At 57.8% G+C, this 22,939-nt stretch overlaps 1 protein-coding gene across 3 annotated transcripts; it reads right to left on the bottom strand.

Annotated features, from left to right (window-relative positions):
- Window positions 1–155: 155 nt before the first annotated feature.
- PODN (podocan) lies at window positions 156–22,867 on the bottom strand. 3 transcript variants are annotated; one of them, XM_012776278.3, is made up of 11 exons: window positions 22,745–22,867; window positions 15,400–15,716; window positions 13,904–13,997; window positions 12,505–12,569; window positions 11,282–11,391; window positions 9,898–10,054; window positions 9,438–9,553; window positions 8,233–8,890; window positions 4,994–5,142; window positions 3,722–3,926; window positions 1,002–1,131 (listed from the first exon to the last, which is right to left on the bottom strand). In XM_012776278.3, the coding sequence occupies exons 2-10, from the start codon at window positions 15,709–15,711 to the stop codon at window positions 3,749–3,751; spliced, it is 1,839 nt and encodes a 612-aa protein (XP_012631732.1). In that variant the 5' UTR covers window positions 15,712–15,716; window positions 22,745–22,867; the 3' UTR covers window positions 1,002–1,131; window positions 3,722–3,748. The 3 variants fall into 3 exon arrangements, with proteins under 3 accessions (XP_075854588.1, XP_012631732.1, XP_075854590.1); XM_075998475.1 differs by lacking the exon at window positions 22,745–22,867 and having other exon boundaries at window positions 15,450–15,533; XM_075998473.1 differs by lacking the exons at window positions 3,722–3,926; window positions 4,994–5,142 and having other exon boundaries at window positions 156–1,131.
- Between the last annotated feature and the right edge of the window lie 72 nt (window positions 22,868–22,939).

Here is a 22,939-nt window from a genome sequence, read left to right as displayed (position 1 = left end):
GGCCCTCCCCTGTGCAGCTGCTCTGGGGACCCAAGAACTGACGTCTGCACTGACTCCTGCTGGTCCGGCCAGCACACTGGTGCTGTGTCCTGCCCAGCCTACCCCAGTGCCAGCCCCGCACCTGGCAGGAAGCACACACAGACACGGCCACAGGCTGCAGGGACAGGGATAATGCTTTTATATTAGTTTTTCTGTAACAAGAAAAATCAGCTTTGAGATTTTTATCATTTTTTTTCCTTGAAAAAAAATTAAAAAAAACAAAGGCACCCAGAACTTCCCACGGGCCTGAAGAATAAAGACGGTGTCTCATAGGTGTGGCTGGCCCTTGCCACCTGGCCCGGCCTAGCCCATGCCGCTGCCTTGCTCCTGCCCAAGGCCCAGCAGCACCGAGACTCTCCGGTCCAGCCTTGGTGGGGCTCACCCGTCAGGAAAGTGACTGTGGCCTGCCAGCGCGTGGCAAGGAGGGGCTCCCAGCAGAGCAACTGCCCCAGCACCTGGGGGGCCAGCGGGCAGGGCCAGGGCAGCAGTCCTGAAGGTTCCTGCCCCCAAAGGGAGGCAAAGGAACAAAAGCCAGCTTTCGTGAGTTCCAGAGGGCGGCAGCCCCTGGCCAGAGCACAGAGATAACCCTGTCTTCTCCAGGGGACGGACGGACAGATGCACCGGGCAGACGGCGAGCTGCTCTGGCCAGTTCCCGCTGGGGGCAAGAGCTGTTGGTGGCACAGGCCCTGGAGGGCTGTTTGCACATGAGCATGTGTGTGTGTGTGTGTGTGTGTGTGTGTGTGCGCACATGGACACACAAGTACATGTGTCAGCAGGGAAGGCAGGAGGAGCCTGTGCGTGCCGGGGCAGGGCAGACCCTCCCAGGTCTGTGACTCAGAGCACGTGGCAGTGGTGTGGCGTGGGTGGAGAGTGCGATGGTCCGGACGGGAGTGTGGAACCGGCTGTGTGTGTGGCCCAGCTGGGTGTGTGTGAGTGTGACGTGCTATCGGCACGTGTCTGGCTGTGCTCAGGCCGTGTTGTGTGGGATGCCCCGTGGGTGCAGCGCTGGGTGTGACCATGTGAGTGTGGCGGGATGGGGGGTTCACAGGGCACAGGCGTGTGCTGCAGAAAGGAGTCCGGTGGTCCATTGTCCTGCAGAACATGTAGGAGAGTCAGGATCCAGCTCAGAGCAGACCCACCAGCCACAGCCAGCTTGCAGGGGGTCCTACCAGAGGGCAGCCCTGCTTGAAGGGGCTCTGGGAAGGCCGCTGACTGTGAGGAGAGGGAGTTGCCCTGGGAGTCCAGAGCAGCGGGGCTGCCCTCGGGGAGGTGCTCCTGCCAATGTGGGTGGCCTAGAGTGCACCAGAAGGCCGTGGGTCCCACTGGCCACTCCTCGGGGCCCCTCCCAGGGACCCGTTCAATTGGCCTGCCTGTGGCCAATGCCCTCCAGAGGGGACGGATTCTCACCCATCCCAGGATTCCGCAGCCCCTCCTGTGAAGCCCATAGTGTCCTCACTGAATGGCCAGCCACCCCGTCGCCGACCCCTGACTCCATGTGAGGACAGCCCCTCTCTGCTGGGACAACCTCCCCACGCACACTGTCTTCAGCCTGGGCCTCTCGCCTCAACTCCCTCTGCCATCTGCCCACAGGGTCCTCAACAGCCCCTTGGGCTCCTCTCTGCCCCAGGCCAGCATCCTGACAGTGGCCTATCGACCTCCCGGCTACACCCTAGCCCTGTGGCCACCCCCCACATGGCTCCCTAAAACTAACCTGCAATAGCCCCTAGGGGACCACACCACCTCTCCCCTGGCTAGCCAGCATGTGCCCCCTCTCTGACAGCCCCCTCTGTGTCCCTGCTCACCCACCCCTCCATCTGCACCTGCTCCCCTACCCAGCCTGACCCCCAGGCCCCACGACTTCAGCCACTGTCTTGCCAGTACTCTCAGCTTCCTTGTTCCTTGCCCTCCTGTCCTATACACCTGGCTGAAAACCAAGTGGCCCCTCTTCTCCACACCCCCAGTCTGCTGGGCACCTGCTATTGCACAGAAAAAACAGAAGGCTGAAGGCATTGGGTTGACGTGACGTCACATCCAGCTACCAAGCCGCTAACCAGCCTATGACTACACCCACTTGGCCCTCCGGCCCCCCTGCCACAGTGGAAGAAGCTCGGACCCTCCTGCCACAGCCAGGCCATCCTACTGTCCCCACAGGGGCCTTCACTCCTAACCCTCCTTCTGTGTCATTAACTGTTCCCCCAACACACACCGGCCTCTTCCCATCAGCATCCAAGCTGGCACCATCCATCAAGAGAGGCATCACACGAAGTGAGCCCTTCCTGAATACCCCCCCCTACCCACTGCCACCCTCTCTCTCTCTCTCTTCACAGCCAAACTTCTTAAAAGGATTGTCTATACTCCCTAGATCCACTTCCTTTCCAGCTACTCTCCCGACCCCATCTCCCCCTGCAGCCACTCCTACAAAGTCACAGATGACCTGTGTAGACAAATTCAGTGGCCCCCACCAGTGCTCAGTGCCCTCAGCCTTTCAGCAGAAGTGACACGGCTGATTCTCCCCACTTCTGAAGAAGCTGGTGCATGTACATATCATGTGTGCATGAGTGTGTGCACATACATGCGCATGTGAGGGCCTGTGTACATGGGTATGCATGGGGGTGTATGTGTTGATATATTCAAATGCATGCATACATGTGCCTATAAGTATGTACATAGTCTGTGCCTACAAATGTGTCATGGAGTACAAGCATGTGTGTGTCTCTGTGCACATGTGTGTGGTGTGTGTTCTGTGTGTGCTTTGTGAATGTACTACATGTTTAGGCATATGTGCCTATAAATATGTGTTGGTGCATGTGTACATTTGTGCACATGTGTGGGTGCTTGTGTTACATACGTGTGCAAACACACTCTGCCCGTGGTAGTCCATGGTTTTCCTACATCCTTTCCTACTGGCTCCACCTCAGTCTCCTCTGCAGCCTCCCTTCTCACTGCGCCTGCCCTCCTCACTCACTCCCCTGGCAAGCAGCCCCCAGCCCCCTGCAGCTTCAGAGATTGAAGGCTGACAACATCTGGAAATCCAGTCTCCAGCCCCAGAACCACGTGTCCAACCCCCCATGCCCAGGGAAGCTCCCATTACGGCACTCATCATCCTGGCTTAGAATCCTCTGGCATGTGCAGGCCTCCTGTGAGCTTGCTGCTACACCCCAGCCTCTCAGCCACAGCCTGGTGTGTCCCAAGTACTCTTATAAATTTGCCAAATGCATGGATGAGGCCAGGCACAGTGGCTCACGCCTGTAATCCTAGCACTCTGGGAGGCCAAGGCAGGTGGATCGTTTGAGCTCAGGAGTTCAAGACCAATCTGAGCAAGAGTGAGACCCCATATCTACTAAAAATAGAAAGAAATTAATTGGCCAACTAAAAACATATAGAAAAAAATTAGCTGGGCATGGTGGTGCATGCCTGTAGTCCCAGCTACTTGGGAGGCTGAGGCAGGAGGATTGCTTGAGCCCAGGAGTTTGAGGTTGCTGTGAGTTAGGCTGATGCCATGGTACCCTAGCCTGAGTAACAGACTGAGACTCTGTCTCAAAAAACAACAACAACAACAAAAAACGAATAGATGAAGCAGAGGACACAGGCTGAAGAACAGACAGAAAGACCCTAGACTGGGTTCAGGGACAGGACAGTTTGGTGAGGAGGGGTGAATGCTGCCCCCACACAGACCACCTACCGAGGTCAGGTCTGTGTCACCTTGCCACTATCTCATTTCCTCTTCCTCCTCATCCTCTTCATCCTCTTCTTCTTCCTCCTCCAAGCGGCCACGGTCCTTGGAAACGTCACCAACCTCAAAGTTGCCTTCAATGTCTAAGACCTGCAGGTGCTTCAGCCTCCGGAAGGCACTGTCCACCACAGAGCCCACGGCCAGCTTGTTAAACCTGTGCGAGCCGTCCAGCCAGGGTCAATGCCAGGAGCCCGACCAGAGTCCCCTGCCTACATCCCTAGAGGTGAAAGGGGAGGGACGGTGGCACAGCGAGGCACCGTGTGTGATGGAAAGTACAAGTTGTTCAGGGTAGCCACAGCCCGGGACAGGGGCTGGCATGGGGCAAGTCCCCTACAAAGCAAGGGGTCCCTGTCTGCATACACTTTCACTGCTATGTCAGGAGTGAAAGCTCCAGGGCTCTCTGCCCACCTCTGGCATTTACCCCAGATCTGAGGCTCCTGGGCTAGGCAGCCTGGTGCCACCAAGGTGCCTGGTGTGGCATGGGACGGAGGCATGGGACACTCAGCATAGGCAGGTGGAGGCAGGGGCTCTGATTTCAGGCCCCTCAGCTCTCCACCTCAGCTCCCCTGCAGAAGCCTGAGGCATGTGTCATACCACCCAATGTCACCAAGCCCTGGGCCTCTGGGCCACAGAGCCCCTGGGAGTGGACCTTTGCTCTGCTCTGTCTCTCTCTCTCTCTGATCTGGGGGCAGGGCTGGTGGCAGGTGCTGGGAAGAACCACCCTGGCTCTGCTGCATGGAAGTCCCTCAGATCTTCCTGAGCGGGGTCCTCTGACCCATTTCGAACCCCAACCCCAGCCCCACAGCCCAGCCAGGACCTGCACAGCTATTGCCGGATGTTTCTGGACACAGCAGTCACCTGTGCTCTCTGGGCCTCAGCTTTCTCAGCTATGAATCAGGAAGATACTGTCTGGGGTCCCTTCCTGCCGCACTAACACTAACAACACCCGTGTGCACTGGTTTTTAAAGTTTCCAAAGCCCTCTTACAAACCTACAAACCATATCAGGCCTGGCCAGGACTGTCCCCACCCTTGAGAGCTGAGAAAACAGAGGCTCGGTGGGGTTCTGTGACCCATTCATGGTCACACAGCCAGTCAGTGGTGGGACCAATGATCTTTGAACACTGACCTCCACCTGCAATTGTTCCCGGGTACCTCGAATGTCCCTCCAGAGCTGGGGCAGGCCCCAAGGGGGTGTATGAGGGGCCACTGGGACCTCCTACCTGAGAAAGATGCCCTTGAGGTTGGGTGTAGAGTCAAAGGCATTGGCAGGCACGGTGCTAATCTTGTTGTTCTGCAGGTACAGGTACTCGAGTGACTCGGGGAGCCCCTCGGGGATCTCTGTAAGCTGGTTCCCAGCAATGTCCAGCAACTGCAGGGGTGACCAAGGGAGTCAGGGACTCCCACCTGTGCAAAGCACTTAATAGCTTATAAAACCCCTAGCAAGTCCCTAGCTTATCTAAATCTAATGATAACCCTGTTGGGAGCAGGGAGGAGGAAGTCTATAACTATCCCCAATTTCCAGGTGGGGAAACAGGCTCAGAGAGTTTGAGTGATCTGTCCAAGGCTACACAGCCTATAAGAGGCTGGAACCCAGTGCACCTGACCCCAAACCCTTGTTAATTGCTCCCTGTCCTACCCAGCCCCTCTGCCTTCCCACACAATTCACAGCCCAGACGTTTGGGTGTCACAGTCCTTCCTTCTTAAAACACTTGTTATTCCCATCAGACTAAAGACTTCAGACGGGCAGAGACCAGGGATCCTCCAGCCTTTGAATCACACCCCTCTGGTCCTGGATGGGAGGTGTGTGGGTGGGGCCGCTAATTTAAGGGCCTCAGGAAACAGTGTGCAGGAGCTAGGAGTGAGGGTGTGAGGCCCACAGTGACCCCAGCACAGCAGCTAGGCCCCCGGTTGGTCATTCTCAATCACCACGTGCCTGGGGTCCCGAGCCGGCAGCCAGGGAGGTGGGGATGGGCTTCCCAGGGTGCAGGACAAATGCAGTGTCAAGAGAGCTGGGCGTGCACTGGCTCTGTCTGAGGCCACCCTTTCCCAACCCACAACCTGTGTAGCCCAGGGGTACTCTGTGGTCCCTAAGCCACCTTCCACACACCGAGAGGCGGGTTCAGGGCTGGGAACCAGAGGCGGTGAATCCAGAGAGCCAGGCAAGTCAGGATTCAAGGGGAGCACAAGCTTCCTCCTTTGGGAGCCTCCCTGCCACCTCCCCTACCCAGCAGAGCTCCCTGCCTCCCACTGTGTGGCCAAGCACTCAGCACCCTCCACGCATCTCTCCCGCAACATTTCTTCACCACATGCCAAACACCCTTCGTGCCCATGGGCACAGGGGACAGGGAACCCACTGAGACACTGCCACTGTCAGGAAGCCAGTCTGGCAGTGGAGATGGACACAAAATATGACGATGACAAGCCTGTGGGATTGGGCTGTGATGAGAAAGTCCAGGGGAGGGTCCTGACCCAGCCTTGGGGCAGGGGAAGCTTTCTGGGGGAGTAGAAGGCAGGCAGCACAGGGCGGGGCTCTGGAGTAGCGGGAGCAGGTGCCTGCAGAAAGATCTAGCATGAGGAAGAGGCCCCCACCCTCACCAGACATCCCTGGTCCAGCCCAGGGAGGCATCTGTCCTGCCCATCATTGGTAGAGAGGCGGGGGCTTCCTAGAGAAGGTGACACTTGAGCGGAGTCCTAAGTACGCGCTCCAGAAGGGCAGGGGCCTCCATCTGCCCCGCTGGGCCCCCGCTGGGCCCCCAGTCCCAGACCTACGTCTGGCACGCTGGGGGCTTGGCACAGGCTTGTGGAATGAATGAGTGAACAAGTAGCTGTCCCCAGGGAAGAGGGGCCAGAATGAGCTGGGAGCAGGGGCAGAGCAGGCCTCAAAGGCCACAGCAAGGGGTCTGGCTTGGGTTCTAAGGACAATGGGGAGCCGCAGAAGGGTTCTGGGCAGGAGCATGAGACGGGCATTTGTTTTTCAAGCTGCCCTTGACTGTACATGGAATACAGCAGTGGAGGGCTCCTCGGAGGATGAGGCCCGGGAAGGAAATGGGCGGCCCGGCCTCAGATGCAGGCCGCAGGGATGTGGTGGCAGAATGGCAGGGTTAGGCGGCGAGGAGGGGCTGTTGGCAGGGGCAGTGGTGAAAAAGGGGATGTCAAGGGGGCTTCCAGGCTTCTTGTGGGCACCTGGTAGATGTCATCGTGTCCCTTCAGCGAGCTAGAAAGTGTAGTAGGAGCGGACATGGGGAAGAGCTCCTGAAGAATGTGCGAGAGAGACAGCACCGATGGTGGGATACTGTCTCAGCAGCGGGGGCTGGGAAGGAGAGCTCCCCCCAACCCCCCCCCCCCCCCCCCCCCGCTGTTGCAGGAACAGCTGCCCCACCCTGCCCCACCCTGCTCTACTATCCAGCCCTTCCCCCAGCCTCCCCACCCTCTGGGCCTCTCCCTTGCCCTCTACTCAGACACCCTGACCTTGCAACAACCCACTGGCCTTCCGCAGACCATTCAGCCGTCCCTCCACAGGCACTGGCTGTGGGCCTGCAGTGACACAACAGCCTCAAGGCCTGCTCCTTATCCTAGCTCGAGGAGTTGGCAATAAACAAGCAAACAGACAACCTAGTGTCCAGAAGGGATGAGGGTTATAAAGAAAAACAAGGCAGAGGAAGGCCAGAATGTGAAGGAAGGCCTCCCAAGGAGGTGACATTTGAGTAGAGCCCTAGGACATCTGGGGCAGAGAGGACAGCAATGCAGAGGCCTTCAGTCTGGGTGTGCAGAGCACAACCTGGTAGGGCCAGCAAGGAGCCACTGGAGTGGCCGTCAGTTCCTGACCTGGTAGTACCTTGTCCTCCTGCCCAGGTTCTCTGATGAATTTTTCAACAATGCTCATAGAGTTGGGAGGTTTCACCTGTTATCTGAGGAGGCTGGATTCATGGGCCTAGACATCCCTGCCTGACTCTGACCACATGGCCACAGCAGTCACACCCACGCCCGAATGCCACCAGAGTAGACTCCCCTAGCCCTCCGCAGACTGATGAGGTCAGCCCACCCCCACCCCACCATCTCCACCTAGAGCCCCTGCCTTCTCCACGCACCGATTCCCAGGCTGTCTCCACTCCTGCTGAACCACAGGCCCTGCCTGCAGCCCTGACCACCCTTTCCCACCACAGCCCTGCATCTGTAGGTGGTGAGCTCAGCCTGGCCACACCAGCTGTCCCCGCAGGTAGGCTGGGCTGACACAGACATGCCAGCCACACCCTCTGGGTGGTCTACCTCCCCCTACCCAGCCTCTCCAGAAACACCTGAAGGTGAATGCGCTCAGGCTGCCCATACCAGAGGAATCTCCCTCACTGCCCACCCTCCTGCCTACCCGCCCCTTCACCCGGCCCAGCAGATGGGTGCTCAGGGCAGCCGCGCCAGTACTGCCCCTCACGGCCATGGCCCGGTCCTCTCCAGTCCGCCTTACCTGCAGACCAGCGAGGTCCACCCAGGCGCGGGGGCCGAGGGCCCGGCTGCGCAGTCGGTTGCCAGTGAGGTAGAGCTCACGCAGCTGGGCCATGCCAGCCAGCGCCCCGCGCGCCAGGGCAGCCAGCTCGTTGCGCTTGACCTTCAGCACATGCACGTTGCGGGGCAGCCCGGGCTGCAGCGTGTGGAGCCGGTTACCGGACAGGTCCAGCGAGCGCAGCAGGCGCAGCTTGCGGAAGGCGTCGCGGTGCATCTCCTGGCTGGTGATGCGGTTGTAGCTGAGGTTTAGCTCCTCCAGGAAGTAGGTGGTGGCGAAGTCGTCGCGGCCGATGCCGGTGATCTGGTTGTGCAGGATCATGAGGGTGCGCACGCGGCGGGGCAGGCCGCTGGGCACGCGCTCCAGCGCGTTGTTGTACAGGTGCACCGTGTGCAGCCGCTTGAGGCCCTGGAAGGCCCGCGGGTGGATGCCGTGCGCGCGCAGCTGGTTGCTGTGCAGCAGCAGGTACTCCAGGCTGCGGATGGGCGTCAGCACGTCGGCGTCCACGCGCTGGATGGCGTTCTTCTCCAGGTGCAGCAGCACCAGGCTGCGTGGCAGCCCTGCCGGGACCCGCGTCAGGTTGTTGCTGGACAGATCCAGGTACTCCAGGCTGGAGAGCTTCCTGGGGGAGGCAGGGAATGAGCATGGCTGGCAGGAGCGCACACTGCGCTTGTTTCCACCGTTTTCCCAGGGGAAGTAGCAGGGGAACCGCTTCTCATTCATCCCAGCTCTGCCACTCAACTCACTAGGGGCCTCAGTCCTCTCTGAGCCTCCCATGGGTTGACTCAATGATACATTGGTATGGGAAGGAGTTTATTCGAAGACACTGTTTAACCTTCGTTAGCCTTTTATGGCTACATTGCGCCTTAGAAAATGAAAATACATTTGCTTTCAACAAGAATGCTTGAGTTTGTATTTTGTACCAAGAAGCCAGCCTCCACACACACTGCCCTGCCTCACTGGAATCTTGGCAGGCCTTGCCTATACTATTATTTGCTCTTAGGAACAGAAATGTCAACAGAGGCACAAGCCCAAAGTTCCTTCTCCAGTGAAACCGGCCAGAGGAGGTGGGCAAGGGGTGTGTGTGAGACGGTGTGGCTGAGTGGTGGCCCCAAGAGGAGCTTGCTGGGCACACGGTCACACTAGGATCTGGTGAGAGGGGGACTCACCAGAAGGTCTCATTGTCCAGGCCCTCGTCAGTCAGGTAGTTGTTCTGCAGGTACAGCTCGCGCAGGTTGCTCAGCTCGCTGAAGGCCCCTGGTGGGATCTTCTCCAGCTTGTTGTTCTGAGGGTGGGAAGGAAGGGAGGGGAGTGTGAGGGTAGGCCGAGGGGCAAGGTCAGGCCCTCAGGATGAGATATGGAGAAGGGTCTGGGGAGCCACCGGGAGGGGACCCAGGCCTGGCGAATCCCAGGTGTGGTGCTGACAGCTCCCCTAACACAAGCCACACCAAAGACCAGGTGCCCAGGCTCTGCCTGCTTCTACACAGTGGCTCTGTGCTCTCAGCCCCCCAGCCCCGCTTGGGCAGTGCCTGTGCCCATACAGGCCTGACCTCTTCCCCCTGCAGGTCCCTGCCCTGGTGCCTGGCCATGGGGTCTACTTTTCTCCTCCCTTCCCTCTCCCCTCCCTACCTTGAGGTGCAGCTTGTACAGAGCAGGCGGCAGGTGCTTGGGCACGTGGCGCAGGAAGTTGCTGGACAGGATGAGGATCTCGACGTTGCTGGAGCCGTTGAACATGTTGTCCGGCAGCCCGGCATCCGCCAGCTTATTGTTATGCAGGTACACAGACCTGGGGGTCGAGGCACAGGTCCTCACCCCACCTGGGCTCCCCCGCCCCCTAAGCCAGCTCACCTGGTGAGCCTCCAAACCCTTGCTCGGGCTAATTCTAGATCCCAGGGCACTCTCCCCCCATCCAAATCCAAGGGTGCAGTTAGGAGAGCCACAGACCCTGCCCACACAGCTGAGAGAACCAAGGACCAGAAGGGGCAGTGCCCGGCCAGAGGTGGTCCCATAAGTTAGTGGCAGAGATAGGATCTCCTGACTCCCAGTCCAGGCTCCTCCACACCTTTCAAGGTTCTCAGTTGGCCCCCAGCTGTTGCAGCCCAGAGTCCTTCCCTCCCTCTCAGCTCCTGTTTCCCTGCCTGTCTCCCCCAAGTAGCCTGGCTCTGAGTTCTCCGGGGCTTCCTGAACACAGGGCCTATCCCCATCTGCCTTTGTCCCTGGTGCCCAGCACAGGGCCTGTCTTAGAGGAGGTGATCCTCATTCAGTCAGCAAATGTACAGTGAGTATATTATATAATATATTAAATATATATGCACATGTACAGACTATGAATATAAACAAATAAATATATGCTATGTGCCAGGACTGTTCTAGACTCCGAAGACCTACCCATGGGCACAATCAATAAGACTGTGCCCTCGTGGAGCTAACATACTAGAAGAAGGGAGACAAGGGACAAGATGCATGTGTATAAGATATAGCTCAGTCTCGCTGTGCAGCCTCTCTTGCGCCTCAGCCTTCTCATCTGTGGGATGGGGCCATGCACAGTGACCCTAGGTCCTCAGGCGGATGGAGTCAAGAGAGATGACAGATTCAGGGACAGAAGCAGCGCTGGGGTTGTCCAGCCCAACCTCCTTCCTGGAGGAGGCTCCACCACAGCCCCTGCCCCGCCCCAGCACCGCCCCGCCCAGCTCGCACACCTGTGCCGGGGGCTCACTCCTCCCAAGGCAGCCCCAGCGCAGGGCAGCTCTGCCTGTTGGAAGAGGCTTCCCTCCCCTAGGGGCTGGGAAGTGGGGGGCATCCTCCCCCAGCTCCCCACAATTCCTGCAGGCAACACTCTGTCCTTGACTCCTGAACCAGTCCTCCTGTGCTCCTCCAGCCCCCAAGTGTCGCCCACTCCACGGCAAGCCCCTTCGCCAGGGCCTGTCTGTGCCTTGCACTGGGCAGACAGCCTCCACCTCAGCCCCTCCCCTGTCCCCAGCCCAACCCCAGGGTCATCCCTCTGACCTCTGACCTCAAGTTTGGCTTCTGGCCAAAGGTGAGCCCGTAGATCTTGGTGAGATAGTTGGCAGCAAAGTCCACGCTGATCAGGGCGTTTGGCAGGAATCGGGGTGCCAAGGTCAGCTGGAAAGGGAAGCATTGGGGCCAAAAAACCACTGGAGGAGCAGAGGCCAGCCCTAGGTCCCACTACCTGCTGCTTATGAGGGCCCCTTCCCTGTGTCTTCCCGGCAATCAGGGCCCTCTTTCTAAAATGGAAACCTGTCCCACTCCCCTCATGGAACAAAAGCAAAACCTCCCTGGCTCCCCGCAACCCTTAACTTGGTATTCAAAGCCCTTTGGACCTGTCCCCTGCCTGGCTAGCCTCCAGGGTTAACCTGGGAGGGCAAGGGGTAGCAGCAGGTGTGGCTTTTAAAGGCTGCTATGAGGACAATGGGGAGGCAGGTGAGGAGGCAGGACTGCAGGTGGGCCAGTGCCCGTGGGGACTGGGAACTTGCAGTGGGCCTGCACCTGGGTGAGGAGCCAGAATCCAGACACACTCCTCGCTGTGACTGGGGCCAGTGGTGCCATAGATGGCTGGAGATACCCTTTACAGCAAGGGAAAGGTGGAGGGGGATTCGGTTTGGGGGCTATGGGCAGGAAGCAGTGTCCTACTTCCATTAGACTCTGGGGGAGACGTCAAGTCGGTAGGAGATCTTTGAGTCTCAAGCCAGAGGATTAGAAAGGGTTGGAGACAGCCACTGGACATGGCCACGATGCAGATGGGAGTCAAAGCCTGGGAGGCAGCAGGTCACCCCGGGAGAGTTCAGAGAGAGAAGGGGACAGAATGCCAGAGCACACCAAATATTTTGAGCTTTAGTGCATTTGTGCTTTCACTCATGCTGTCCCTTCTACTGCAGAGCCCCCCTCCCCAGGCTGGAATTCTGTTACCCTTCATGGCTCTGCTCAAATGCCATCTCCTCCAGGAAGTCCTCTAAGTGCCTCCTCCCCAGTGGCGACAAGCTCTACCTTCCCTACACTCCTGTAGGGTTCGGCCTCTGTCTCCATCCTCTGACACACTCTGATGCCCTGAGTTACAGACGGGGGTCTGTGTCTCCCTCACCCGCCACTCAGGGCCATGTCTAAGCAGCGACGGGAACCCAGTGGACAGCCCAGAAAAGGCCCTGGTGAAGTTCATGGGACTCAGGGAAGACAACTCCAGGACAGAGCGGCACACCCCTCCTGCCTCAAGCCCCTCACCTTGTTGTTAGCCAGGTACAGGTAATTGAGGTTGGTCAGATGCTCAAACGCCTCCTCTGGGAGCCCTTGAAAGGACAGGCGTGGGTCAGGGCCCTGGATGAGGGACGCCACGAGGGAGCACAGCGAGCGCCCACCCCACTTCCCATGACGGGGGGAGGCGGAGGCAGCTCGGATCCCTTCCCAATTGGTCCCAAGACGCCTGCCCAACCCCATTTTTGTCCTCCTTGCTCATCATACAAGCCCGAGCTCAGAGGAACAAACAGTCAAGTGTCTGCTGAGGGAGTGAATGATTCCTCACCCTGACTGGGGATGATTCTGGTCAGGGCAAGCCACCAGCACAGGACCCAGCCTGAGCCCTTCCTGCCAGGAAGGGGTCCTCCCCTCAGGGACAGCCCCAGAGGGCTCAGAGCCCCTCTGCAGCTATGGGCAGGTGGGGCTGCACTAGGAAGGGCTGCGTGCGGCACAGAGCTGCGGCCTCCCCGCCACCTGGCTCACCCTGCCCCATCTGGCCGATGCAGTGTCAGGACTGCGCTGTTACTGGGAGCCCGGCCAGGCTGGTCTTTCTCCAGCCGGAGGCTGGCCTCTGACTCTCGGTTCCGGGCTCCAAGACCCCCGGACGCTGGGACTCACCCAAGTGTCTAACAAGAGGGAACAGTTACATAAACTGTACAGCGTCCCTCCACGGAATACCCTGCCGCCGCCGTGTGAAATGATGGTGAGAGTGTTTAGCAACATGAAAAATGCTGCTGACCTACTTGCTAGGGTGAAAGTATCTATAGTGTGGCTCAGCTTTGGGTTTAATAACACACACACACACGAAAAGACTGGATTGGATTATGGTGATGGCTGCACAACTGCATAAACTTACTAAAACACATAAAATTATACCTTAATATTAGGTAAATGTTATGGCATATAAATTATACCTCAAGAAAGTTGCTTTTTCAGAAATGGAAAGAAATATACCAGACTATCAATAGTGATTAATTCCAAGTGGCAGAATCATCACTGGTTTTCTCTTTCCATTTTATTTTCCTAATTCTCTATCCTAATCATGTATCATTTTCATCATCAGGGAAAAAAAACAACTTTAAAATTGAAGGACTCTACAACTCTGATTCTAAAGCCCTCTGAACTGAAGGTCCTATGACAAGGTCCTAGCAAGCTAAGCTTCCCTGAAGCCTCTGCCCTCAGATACACCCAGGAAGGCTTCTGGCAACAACAGGGAGCCGCTGCCCGTGTGGAGCTGGTCCTCATGCAGCCCTCCGCCAGCCGGCCCAGGCCTGCTCTTTCCACACCCCGGATGTGCAGGGCCCAGCTCTCCCCAGGGGCACCCAGCACTACCCAGGCCCTTGAGTCCCGCCTGGTCCCTAATCCTGGGCTCTGGGTGACCTCTCACCTCGGGAAGTCAGGCGGTTGTTCTGGAGGTTCAGCGTCTCCAGCCGGTGCAGCCGAGAGAGCTCCTCGGGGTAGATCTTCTCCAGCTGGTTGTTCTGGGGGTGCGGCACAGAAGGAGGCAGTGTCAGCCTGGGGTGCCCAGGGCTGCTGCCCCTGCCCTTAGCTTCAGTGGCAGGAGCCAGTCCCTCAGTTGGGCCCCTCCCTTGGGATGCTCCCCCATGGCAGACAGAACCTGGTCCAGGCCTGGACATGGGCGCACAGATGTGTGGGTCCTGCCTTCAAGGAGCCCACGTGTGGACATCCACGGGCATGCTGTCTCCCCCCAGACCCGCTCCCTGAGTGTTCCCACTTGGTGACAGGCAGCCACGGCTGTTATCCAAGCCAGAAACCACTTTTGCTTCCCTTTCTTAGCCCTGCAGTCCCCTCTGTCCTTGGAACACTTTAAAACCTAGGTAGGTGCCACCTCCTCCAGAAGCCTTCCTGGGATGGACTGGGGCTGGACCAGGAGCCTGCTCTGGGCCCCTAGTGCAAGTCCTTCCATTTCTATCTGACAGCTCTACCTGTTTAGGTCTCTGCCTCGCCCACAGGCCACGAGCACCTGAAAGGCAGAATGCATTCAAGTCTTCCCTGCCTGCCCAGGACCCAGCATGGGACCTGAGGCATGGAGCAGGTACCCAAGGGACAGTTTGTGTATGAATGAATGAGCAGATGAACCAACGGTAAGAGCTGTCCTCAACGTGTCCCCTTCCCTCGTTGGCTACCCTGGCCTTGGGCTCCCACAGCTGCCAGCCCAGACCCACCAGTGTGTGGGCGCAGGCCGGTCACATTCCCTCTCTGGACTGAGCTCCTCTGGAAGTGGGTGTGACAGCCCCTCCCTCTCCCCCAGGGCCACTGGGCCACATGAGGCTATGATGGTTACACCTGCGCTCCCCGAGTCCTCCCAGTCTGAAACACCATGTCCCTTCAATGTCCAAAATCTAGTCTGCCCTCAGCTGGAGAGAGCTCTCTGTCCTCTGAGGCCACAGAGTACTCCAGTCGGGCCCTGCCTCGCTCTGACTTTCCTGGCCCTGTAATGGTATCTGTGGTGCCCTGACTGTCTATTCAGAGGGTCGGCTGCAGGGCAGGTCTTTGTCCATTTTCAGACAGAGCCTTAGCGGGCCTCAGCCCAGACTCCTCTAAGTGACAAAGCAGGTTGTAATATCACAGTGCTCTGTGATGGCGACATCAGGAGAGGTGCCACACGAGTGGGTCCAGGACTCACCTGATATCTGGTGAAACAGCAGCTTTGGAGCCAGCGGCCAGGGCTGCGATCTCGGCTCCGGCTCTTATCAGCTGTGGGACTTTGTAACCCTCCAAGCCTCTAAATGTGACCTCCCTAGCACCCTGTATCTGGTGGTGGGGGCCACAAGTCCTGGGGGTTCTGGGTGAATAGGTTGCAGTGAGTGCTGGGGGTTCTGGAAGCCACATGTGCAGGAGGGGCAGCCCTGGTGACCTCACCTGCAGAGACAGGTGGTTGGTGCGCTCAGGCAGGTCCCCCGGGAACTCACGCAGGTCGATGCCGCCACAGTCCACAACACCCTCCTGGGAACAGGCACAGTCTCGGGGGCAGTCAATTGTGGCTGGGCCAGGCGCTGGCTCCTCAGGGCTCAGGACCAGCACCGGCTCCTCCTCCACAAATTCATTCTCTTCAGGGCTCAGGCTATGGCCACCACTTCGGCTAAACGGCGGGGCCTTCACTGCCAGCACAGGTCCTAGGTGCAGCTGTGGCGGCAACAGCAGCAGGAACAGCAGTGCCCTGCTCCAGGCCATGGTGCCTGCAGGAGGGGTCAGGTCAGACCCACCGTGACACCAGGGCTGCCCTAACCCGTTGGGTACACTGGGCACACAGCTAGGACCCTCAAATGTCATGATGGGGCCCTCCGAGGCACAAAGCAGTGCCCACTCTGGGCCCTGTCCTCAGCACCCAGCTCATCTACTCCCTCCCCAGCCCAACCCCCAGCAGACTGCCCTCTGGAGGGGCGGGGGTGAGCTGAAGCCCTGTCCTTAGGCAGGTCTGCAAAACCTTCTGCAACCTTCACCAGGCCTAGCCCTAAGGAAACTGCACCCCTGTTTCCCAGAAGGGGAAGCTAAGGTACAACCAGGACTTTGGTGAGTTCTTGCTACCCTGGCACATGCGGTGCTGGGAGCCTGTCCCTCTCCCAGCAGCCATGGGCCATGGCGAGCCAGCACCAGCAGGGTGCATCCCAGCTCTGCAGCTGGCCGTTCACGGACCTTCAGGACTTGGCCCTGCCTCTCTTCCAACTCCTCACCTCAGCTGCCCCCAGTTATTTTATATGGGCTATTGCAGGGGTCCTCAAACTACGGCCCACAGGCCACATGCGGCCCACCAAGGACATTTATTTGGCCCGCCGGGTGTTTTTGCTGCCGCTGCCTGTCCTGCTTAGCAGCCGACTCATCCGGGCCCACAGTGCGCATGTGTGGAATGTGCGCTGCACTCCCCAACGGCCCTCCAGCGGTCTGAGGGACAGTGAACTGGCCCCCCGTTTAAAAAGTTTGAGGACCCCTGGATTGCATAGTTCCTCCAGGCCTTTGCACATGCTGTTCCTTCTGCCTGGAATGCCTGTCCCCTCTCTTGCGCAATCAGCAACTTCTTTTCCCGGAACCAACTCCGATGTGATGACTGGGGAGGGGATGCCCAGGGCTGTCCATGGCTGTGTTCCCCCAGGGCTTAGCACTAGTTGGGCTGTGAATAATGAAGCTGTCTTTTTCCCACACAAGTGGGTGAGCAGCTCTCTGTGTCCGGGTGTAGGCCAAGCCCAGAGCCTGGCACAGGGACAGCATCAGTGCACGGAGCCGCTGCTGCCCGCACGGCCTCCCAAGTTCCATTCCTGATATTCATGCCCTCAGCCGCCTTCACCAGGGCCTGATGTGTGCACGTGACCACTGCCCCTGCAGGAGACCACTCCCCAGCATGGTCCCCTGGTGCGCCAGGGGGAGGGGTGCCGGGGATGGCGGCAGGCCCACGGAGAAAGGTGCTGGGTGCTACTGTCCCAGCAGTCCCCTGGACCTGGGCTCAAGGCTGGGTCTCTGAGTTCCCTTCACAAGGACTCACTTAGACAACATCTCTGATATGTGTAAATTGTGACAGGTGGTAGCTCAGGGATAATGACTCTGAAGTCCCATACACTCCAGTTCGAGTCCCACCTCTACCGAGTAGCATCACCTCGCTGAGCCTGTTTCCTCATTTATACAATGCAGATAAACATCTAAACTCACAGCTTCTGTGAGGAGTAAGGTAGCAGATGCAAAGCACCTGGCACCCGTGAGGTGGTGGGGAGCCACCGTCGCTGCTGTGGGACTACACACAGCACCGCGCTCCATTAAGAGAGCAGGAGGCGCAGCAGCGAGTGTCCAGCGGCGCTCGGGGCACGTCCACTGCTGAGCTGAGCAGCCATGAGCACAGGGCTCATGCTGAGCCTCTCTCTCTGCTACCAGAGCAGGGGCCACGACCCATAGCACAGGCAGAAGGTTGTGAGGAGATGCTGGGCCTGCGAGGGTTTGGTAAACTGGGACCTTGACGCTGATGCTGACGTCTAGTGAAACAGCAGCTCTGAAGCCAGCGGCCAGGGCTGCGATCTCAGCTCTGGCTCTTATCAGCTGTGGGACTTTGTAACCCTCTTAAGCCTCAGCGTTTTCACCTGTCCTTGGGGATGATGGCAGAACTGTCCTCATGGGGAGATTGTGAGGAATCAGTGAGATGCATATACTGCACACAGTAAGTGCTCAGTAAACACTGGTTCTTGCTGTGCTAATCACCTGCTCCATGGGCATGGCCCGCACCCGCCCACACCACTGCCCATTCCAGCATCCCCTGCTTCTTCCCCTTCCCTTGTCTAGATCTCACCTGGTCCAGGCTCATCTCCTCCCAGAAGGTGCTGCAGACGCTCTAGCCATCTATGAATTCCTGCAGCCTGTGGCTGCCATAGTATTTCACTTAGTCAACTAACTCACTGAGGTGAGAGCCCATCTGTGCCTGCCCTGTGCTAAGGACTGGCGACACAGGAGAGGTGGATAAGGTACCTGCCCACCCAGACTGGGGTGGCAGCATAAAAGGGCCCCCAAGGGGCACAAGGCCCCAGAGGGAAGAGGTGTGAGGAGAGAGGAGTGGTAGCCAGGCTTGTTGTCCCCATGGGTCCCCATGGACTATGCAGACTCAAGCCTGGCAAACAACCAGGGAGCCCAGCACACACACAGCTCCTAGGCTGCAGGGATCAGTGGGCAGCAACAAGTGATGCCCACAATAGCCTGGCCCTGTGCTCGCCCTGCCACGCCCCTGCAGCCCCTGCCCACTAACCAAATCTCCAGTCCAGTCTCCAGACCATCATTCCTGAGAACATTATAAAACCTACAGCTAGCGCAACAGTCATCAACCCCTGGAGCTGCCAGGGTTAGACTAGAGCAAGTCTCCCGCCTCCTTGCCCATCTGACCCCACTACAGACCTGGGGTCTGAGAGGGAGAATGTGGGCATAGACCTGGACCCCAAATTCAACTAGGTCAGGAAGCCAGGGAGAAAGATCCAGGGGAAGGAGTACTGTCCTCCACATACCCTGTGTACTCACTGGACAGGCTGTTTCTGCCTCCCGCACCTTCAGTTTTATATCTACAAAAATCTGTAAACTGTATTCATAAAGATATTTAATTCATATTAACATACTGAACCATATTGAAAATATTATCATCACTTTACAGACTAGTGAGCAAGGCCCATCGGGATCAGGCAATGTAACAGCTGTTAAGTGACAAAGCTGAGCTCCCAGCCCAGGTCTTTTTTTTTTTTTTGATACAGAGTCTCACTCTGTTGCCTGGGGCTAGAGTACCATGGTGTCAGTCTAGCTCACAGCAACCTCAAACTCCTGGGCTCAAGCAATCCTCCTGCCTCAGCCTCCTGAATAGCTGGGACTACAGGCATGTGCCACCATGCCCGGCTAATTTTTTCTATATATTTTTAGTTGTCTAGCTAATTTCTTTCTATATTTAGTAGAGATGGGGTCTCACTCTTGCTCAGGCTGGTCTTGAACTCCTGACCTTGAGCGATCCTCCGGACTCAGCCTCCCAGATTGCTAGGATTACAGGTGTGAGCCACCGGGCCTGGCCTCCCAGCCCAGGTCTTTACCAACACTATGCTGCTCTCCCTGGGGCAAGCAGTGGGTGCTGGGGACCCAGACAGAAGACTCAGGCATGGCTTCTGCCTGTCGGAGGCTCATAGCTACACTGTCCACTGCAGTAGCCACTCACCACATGTGGCCACTGAGCACTTGAAATGTGGTTAGTCCAAGTAGAAATGTAAGTGTAAAAGGTAGTGTACATGGATTTAAAAGACATGATACAAAAAAGAATGTAAAATACCTCATTAATATTAATGATAGCTCATAAAATATCCCAGTTATTGTTATATTGATTACATGATAATATTTTGGATATATTGGATAAAATAAAATAAAATTATTTTTACCAGCTTCACTTTTTGTAACATGGCCTCTAGAAAATTTCACATTGCATATGTGGCGTGCACTTGTGGCTCACATTATATTTCTGTCGGACAGTGAGGGTCTAGAGCATTGTGTGTAAACTGAGTATTATAATCCCAGTGTCGTCAGAGTATGATGGGGGAAGCTTAGACTCCACAGCAGCCCTGAGGGAGCCTAACCTTCCTGGGGCCTGAGAAGGCTTCCCGGAAGTGATGCCTGATCTGGCCACTCTGAAGGGCGAGTACCAGGCAAAGGGACAGGGCTGCGAGCAAGGGGGTCGGCGCATGCAAAGGCCTGGGAGCAAGAGATGCCATGTTCATGAGACCATCTTGTGGGGATGGGGGCTGGGAGTGAAACAAGTGGCCACAAGCCCAGGACAATAAGGAGGGACCTTCTTGGGAGTGCAAACCTTATCTTTAGAAGATGAGGACAGCTAAGAGCAGGAGCCTGGCATGGCAGGTCTGAGGGTGGACTATGAGGCCATGGCGGTAGCACAGACATGGGTAAGGAGCCTGGTCCTGGCAGAGAGGGAAGTGCTGGATTCAAAGGAGAAGTAGGAAGAGCTAATGGGGACAGCTACCCTTAGAACCGTGGAATCCTGGACAGCTCCAGCTCTACCCCTGGTTTGCTGTGTGATTTTGGCCACAGTGCTGACCCATCTGAGTCTCGATTTTAAACACTTGTTCTTCTGAGTAAGATAAACAAGCCTCCACAGCCTGTGTGCCCAGCCCTGTGGGAGGGCTGTGGGGAAAGACAGAGGAGAGAGCAGACCCTGGGCTCCAGGAGCTTCATGTCTGCCTGGGGAGGAACAATTCAAACCCCTGGACAGAAGACCAGCTTGGTCTGCAGGGAGCACTTCCTCACACAGAGAGCTTTAGAGACGAAAAGACATGGGTTCCAATCCAGATTGCTGTGTGAGCCTGGACAAGTCACTTCACTCCTCTGAGCCTCTATTCACTAGTGTGGGAAGTGGAGCTGGGAGCTCCTCTTGAGGATGAAACAAAATGACGGGCCCAGCCGATGCTGGCATCAAGTAGGGGCAACATACATAGGGTTACTGTTACTGAGGAAGGAAGTGGGACCTGCTGTCTTCCCCCATATCCTCCTGGGGAACCAAACCTCAAGGCCCAAAGTAGGCAATTAAGGTAGGACTAGAAGAACGAAGGGGAGGGGAGACCCAAATTGGGAGGCAGATCCTTAGCCCCCAGCACCACCTTCCTCCTCCACTCAGATAGAGTTGAAATCCACTGATCACCTGCTCTGTGCTGGGCCCCAAGCAGCTGCATCTTGGTGACTCTAATAGCAATCCTGGGACTAAAAGTTCACCTTCCTAATCTGCAGGCTCAGAACTCGAGCACACAGGGGCACTCTTGCTGCCATTCCCAGAAAACTCCCACTCCCATGCCCCTGTTCTGGGAGGCCTCTCTTGTCCCCTCGGCTGGGTTAGGGTGTGTTCCTAGGTGCTCCCACTGCAACCCAGGCATGGAGTGGGTGCTCAGGAAATGTTTGCTGAATGAATGAGTTTTGCAAGGCAAAGTTGGAAAAAGATCCGCAATATTGTCTGCTCTGACTCCCTCAGTTTACAGATTAGTATGTTAAAGGCAAGGCCAAGAGTAAAATTTGTGTCTTCTGCCTCCTTCCCAGAGCCGTGAGTTGGTCTGAAGGCTGAGCAGTTCTCCAGGTGAACAAAGCAGGAGGAACTGCACTCCAGGCAGAGGGAAGGGCACCAGCAAAGGCAGGTGTGGGGATGGGGGAAGAGGGAAGTGGTCTAAGGAAGGGTAAACAGGGTCTGGAGGTGGGGCTGGAGACCTAGGTTGCCACTGGCCACTATGCAAAATTGTTGGTGACAGGAGCCATCAATGGTTCCAAGCAAGTTACAGGCAGCACCCTTACTAAAATGACTCTACCAAGCCTGAAAGTGCCACCATTAGTAACACCTTCCCCAAGAAACAAACAGAAGGGACAAAGCATGCTCCCACAGATGATGTGAAAACAGGTGATTCTGACACTTCTTAACTTGCACTCTAGACTAGAGCAGATGGGCCCTGGGCCCTAAGAGTGGATATAGTGGGCAGGACCCCAGACCAGTCGCTGGTCTTTCCCAGGGCAGTCCACAGCCTACCTGTAGCGGGTCCCTCCTGCCTCACGCCGGCTTCCCAGTATGGAAGGTTTCTATACGAGGCAGCGATGGGGCACAGAACCACCCAAGGGCTCTCCTGGTTCACACCAGCGGCGCCTCTTGGAGTGGAGCAGACCACAGCTTCCTCTTCCCTGGCCGGCCTGAAGTCCAAGGGCCGACTTGGACGCTAAGGTTGCGTGGGCCTCCACGGGTCCGTAATTCATTCGCCCCAAGCGCCGGTTGCGCATCCCTCTGCACCTCCCGACTAGGGACTGTCAGCTCCGCAGACACCCAGGCCAGGGTGCAGGGGGCCCCTTGCCGCCCTTGCCGCCGCGCTTGCTCCTCTCCAGAAGGCTGCAGCTACCTCCTAGCCCCTGCCCCAGCCCCGGAGGCTTCCAAGGAGCTCACCACCTCCTCTTCCACCTGACGGAGCGTCAGGTATTCCAACGCCACCATCTCACTCCCCATTCAGGGACCTGCAACCTGGGGCTTCCGCTGCCACGGCAGAAGCGCGCGGGCCCAGCTCCTCGCGCTCTGCGGACCCCCACTCCCACCCCGTCCTGGTCTAGCTGCCCGGCCGGGAAGCAGCGGCGTACAGACTCGCCAGGCCGCCCGCACGGAGCTAAATTGGGCGACAGACACAGCGGCCGGGGAAGCCGGGCCCCGGGGCGCGTCTGGCGGCTGATGAGCCCTTCGGGTGGATCTCTGCCCCTCTCTGGGCCTCAGTTTCTCTATCTGTAAAGAGGTCGGAGGGTGGACTTGCAGGGTCCCTGGTGAGTTGACGTGGAAAGACCCGGGGATACTCTGTGCCCCGGCTTTAAGCACAGGGTCCACGCCCCTCCGCAGTTCCACCTGCCCCCCACATTCCCTGTCGCCCGCCCTCGTCCTTCCACTCCCCCGCATCCGCCCTCAGATTCTTTCCAGATGTGCGTAGCGGGAGGGGCCCGGGGACTGGGTCCAGCCTCTGGTTAGAGAGGAGAAAAGGCCCTGCCTGGGTCCTGACTGCGTAGGGGTCGCACCGGGAGGGAGACATCTGCCGCAGCGCCCTCCGTGCAGGGTCAGGCGGAGGGGGCGAGATGCGGCGGCCCCGCTCCAGACAGCAGCTAGGGCCGTCCGGAGAGTGGGAGAAGTCTGAGTCCTCTGCCCAGGCTCGGCCCCAGCCCCTGCCCCACCCCGGCCGCCTGCGCCCCGTACCTGCTGCGCCAGGCGCCGCGCCCCGCCGGCCGAACGCTCCTCCCCGAGTGTCAGCTGCGCTCGGCGGGCTCGGGCTCCTTCCATTCAAGTCGAGCCGTGCGCTCCGCGACGCAAGTTTTGTTGTGAATTTTCTCCACCCCGCCTCTCCCCCGCCCCCCCATCCTCCCCCACCCCGTGCATCTGCTGGACGCCGGC

Source organism: Microcebus murinus, chromosome 2 (assembly GCF_040939455.1).
Source record: "Microcebus murinus isolate Inina chromosome 2, M.murinus_Inina_mat1.0, whole genome shotgun sequence".
Lineage (NCBI taxonomy): Eukaryota > Metazoa > Chordata > Mammalia > Primates > Cheirogaleidae > Microcebus > Microcebus murinus.
The sequence above is the reverse complement of the archived record's forward strand: the minus strand, read 5'-3'. Positions and strand labels throughout refer to the sequence as shown.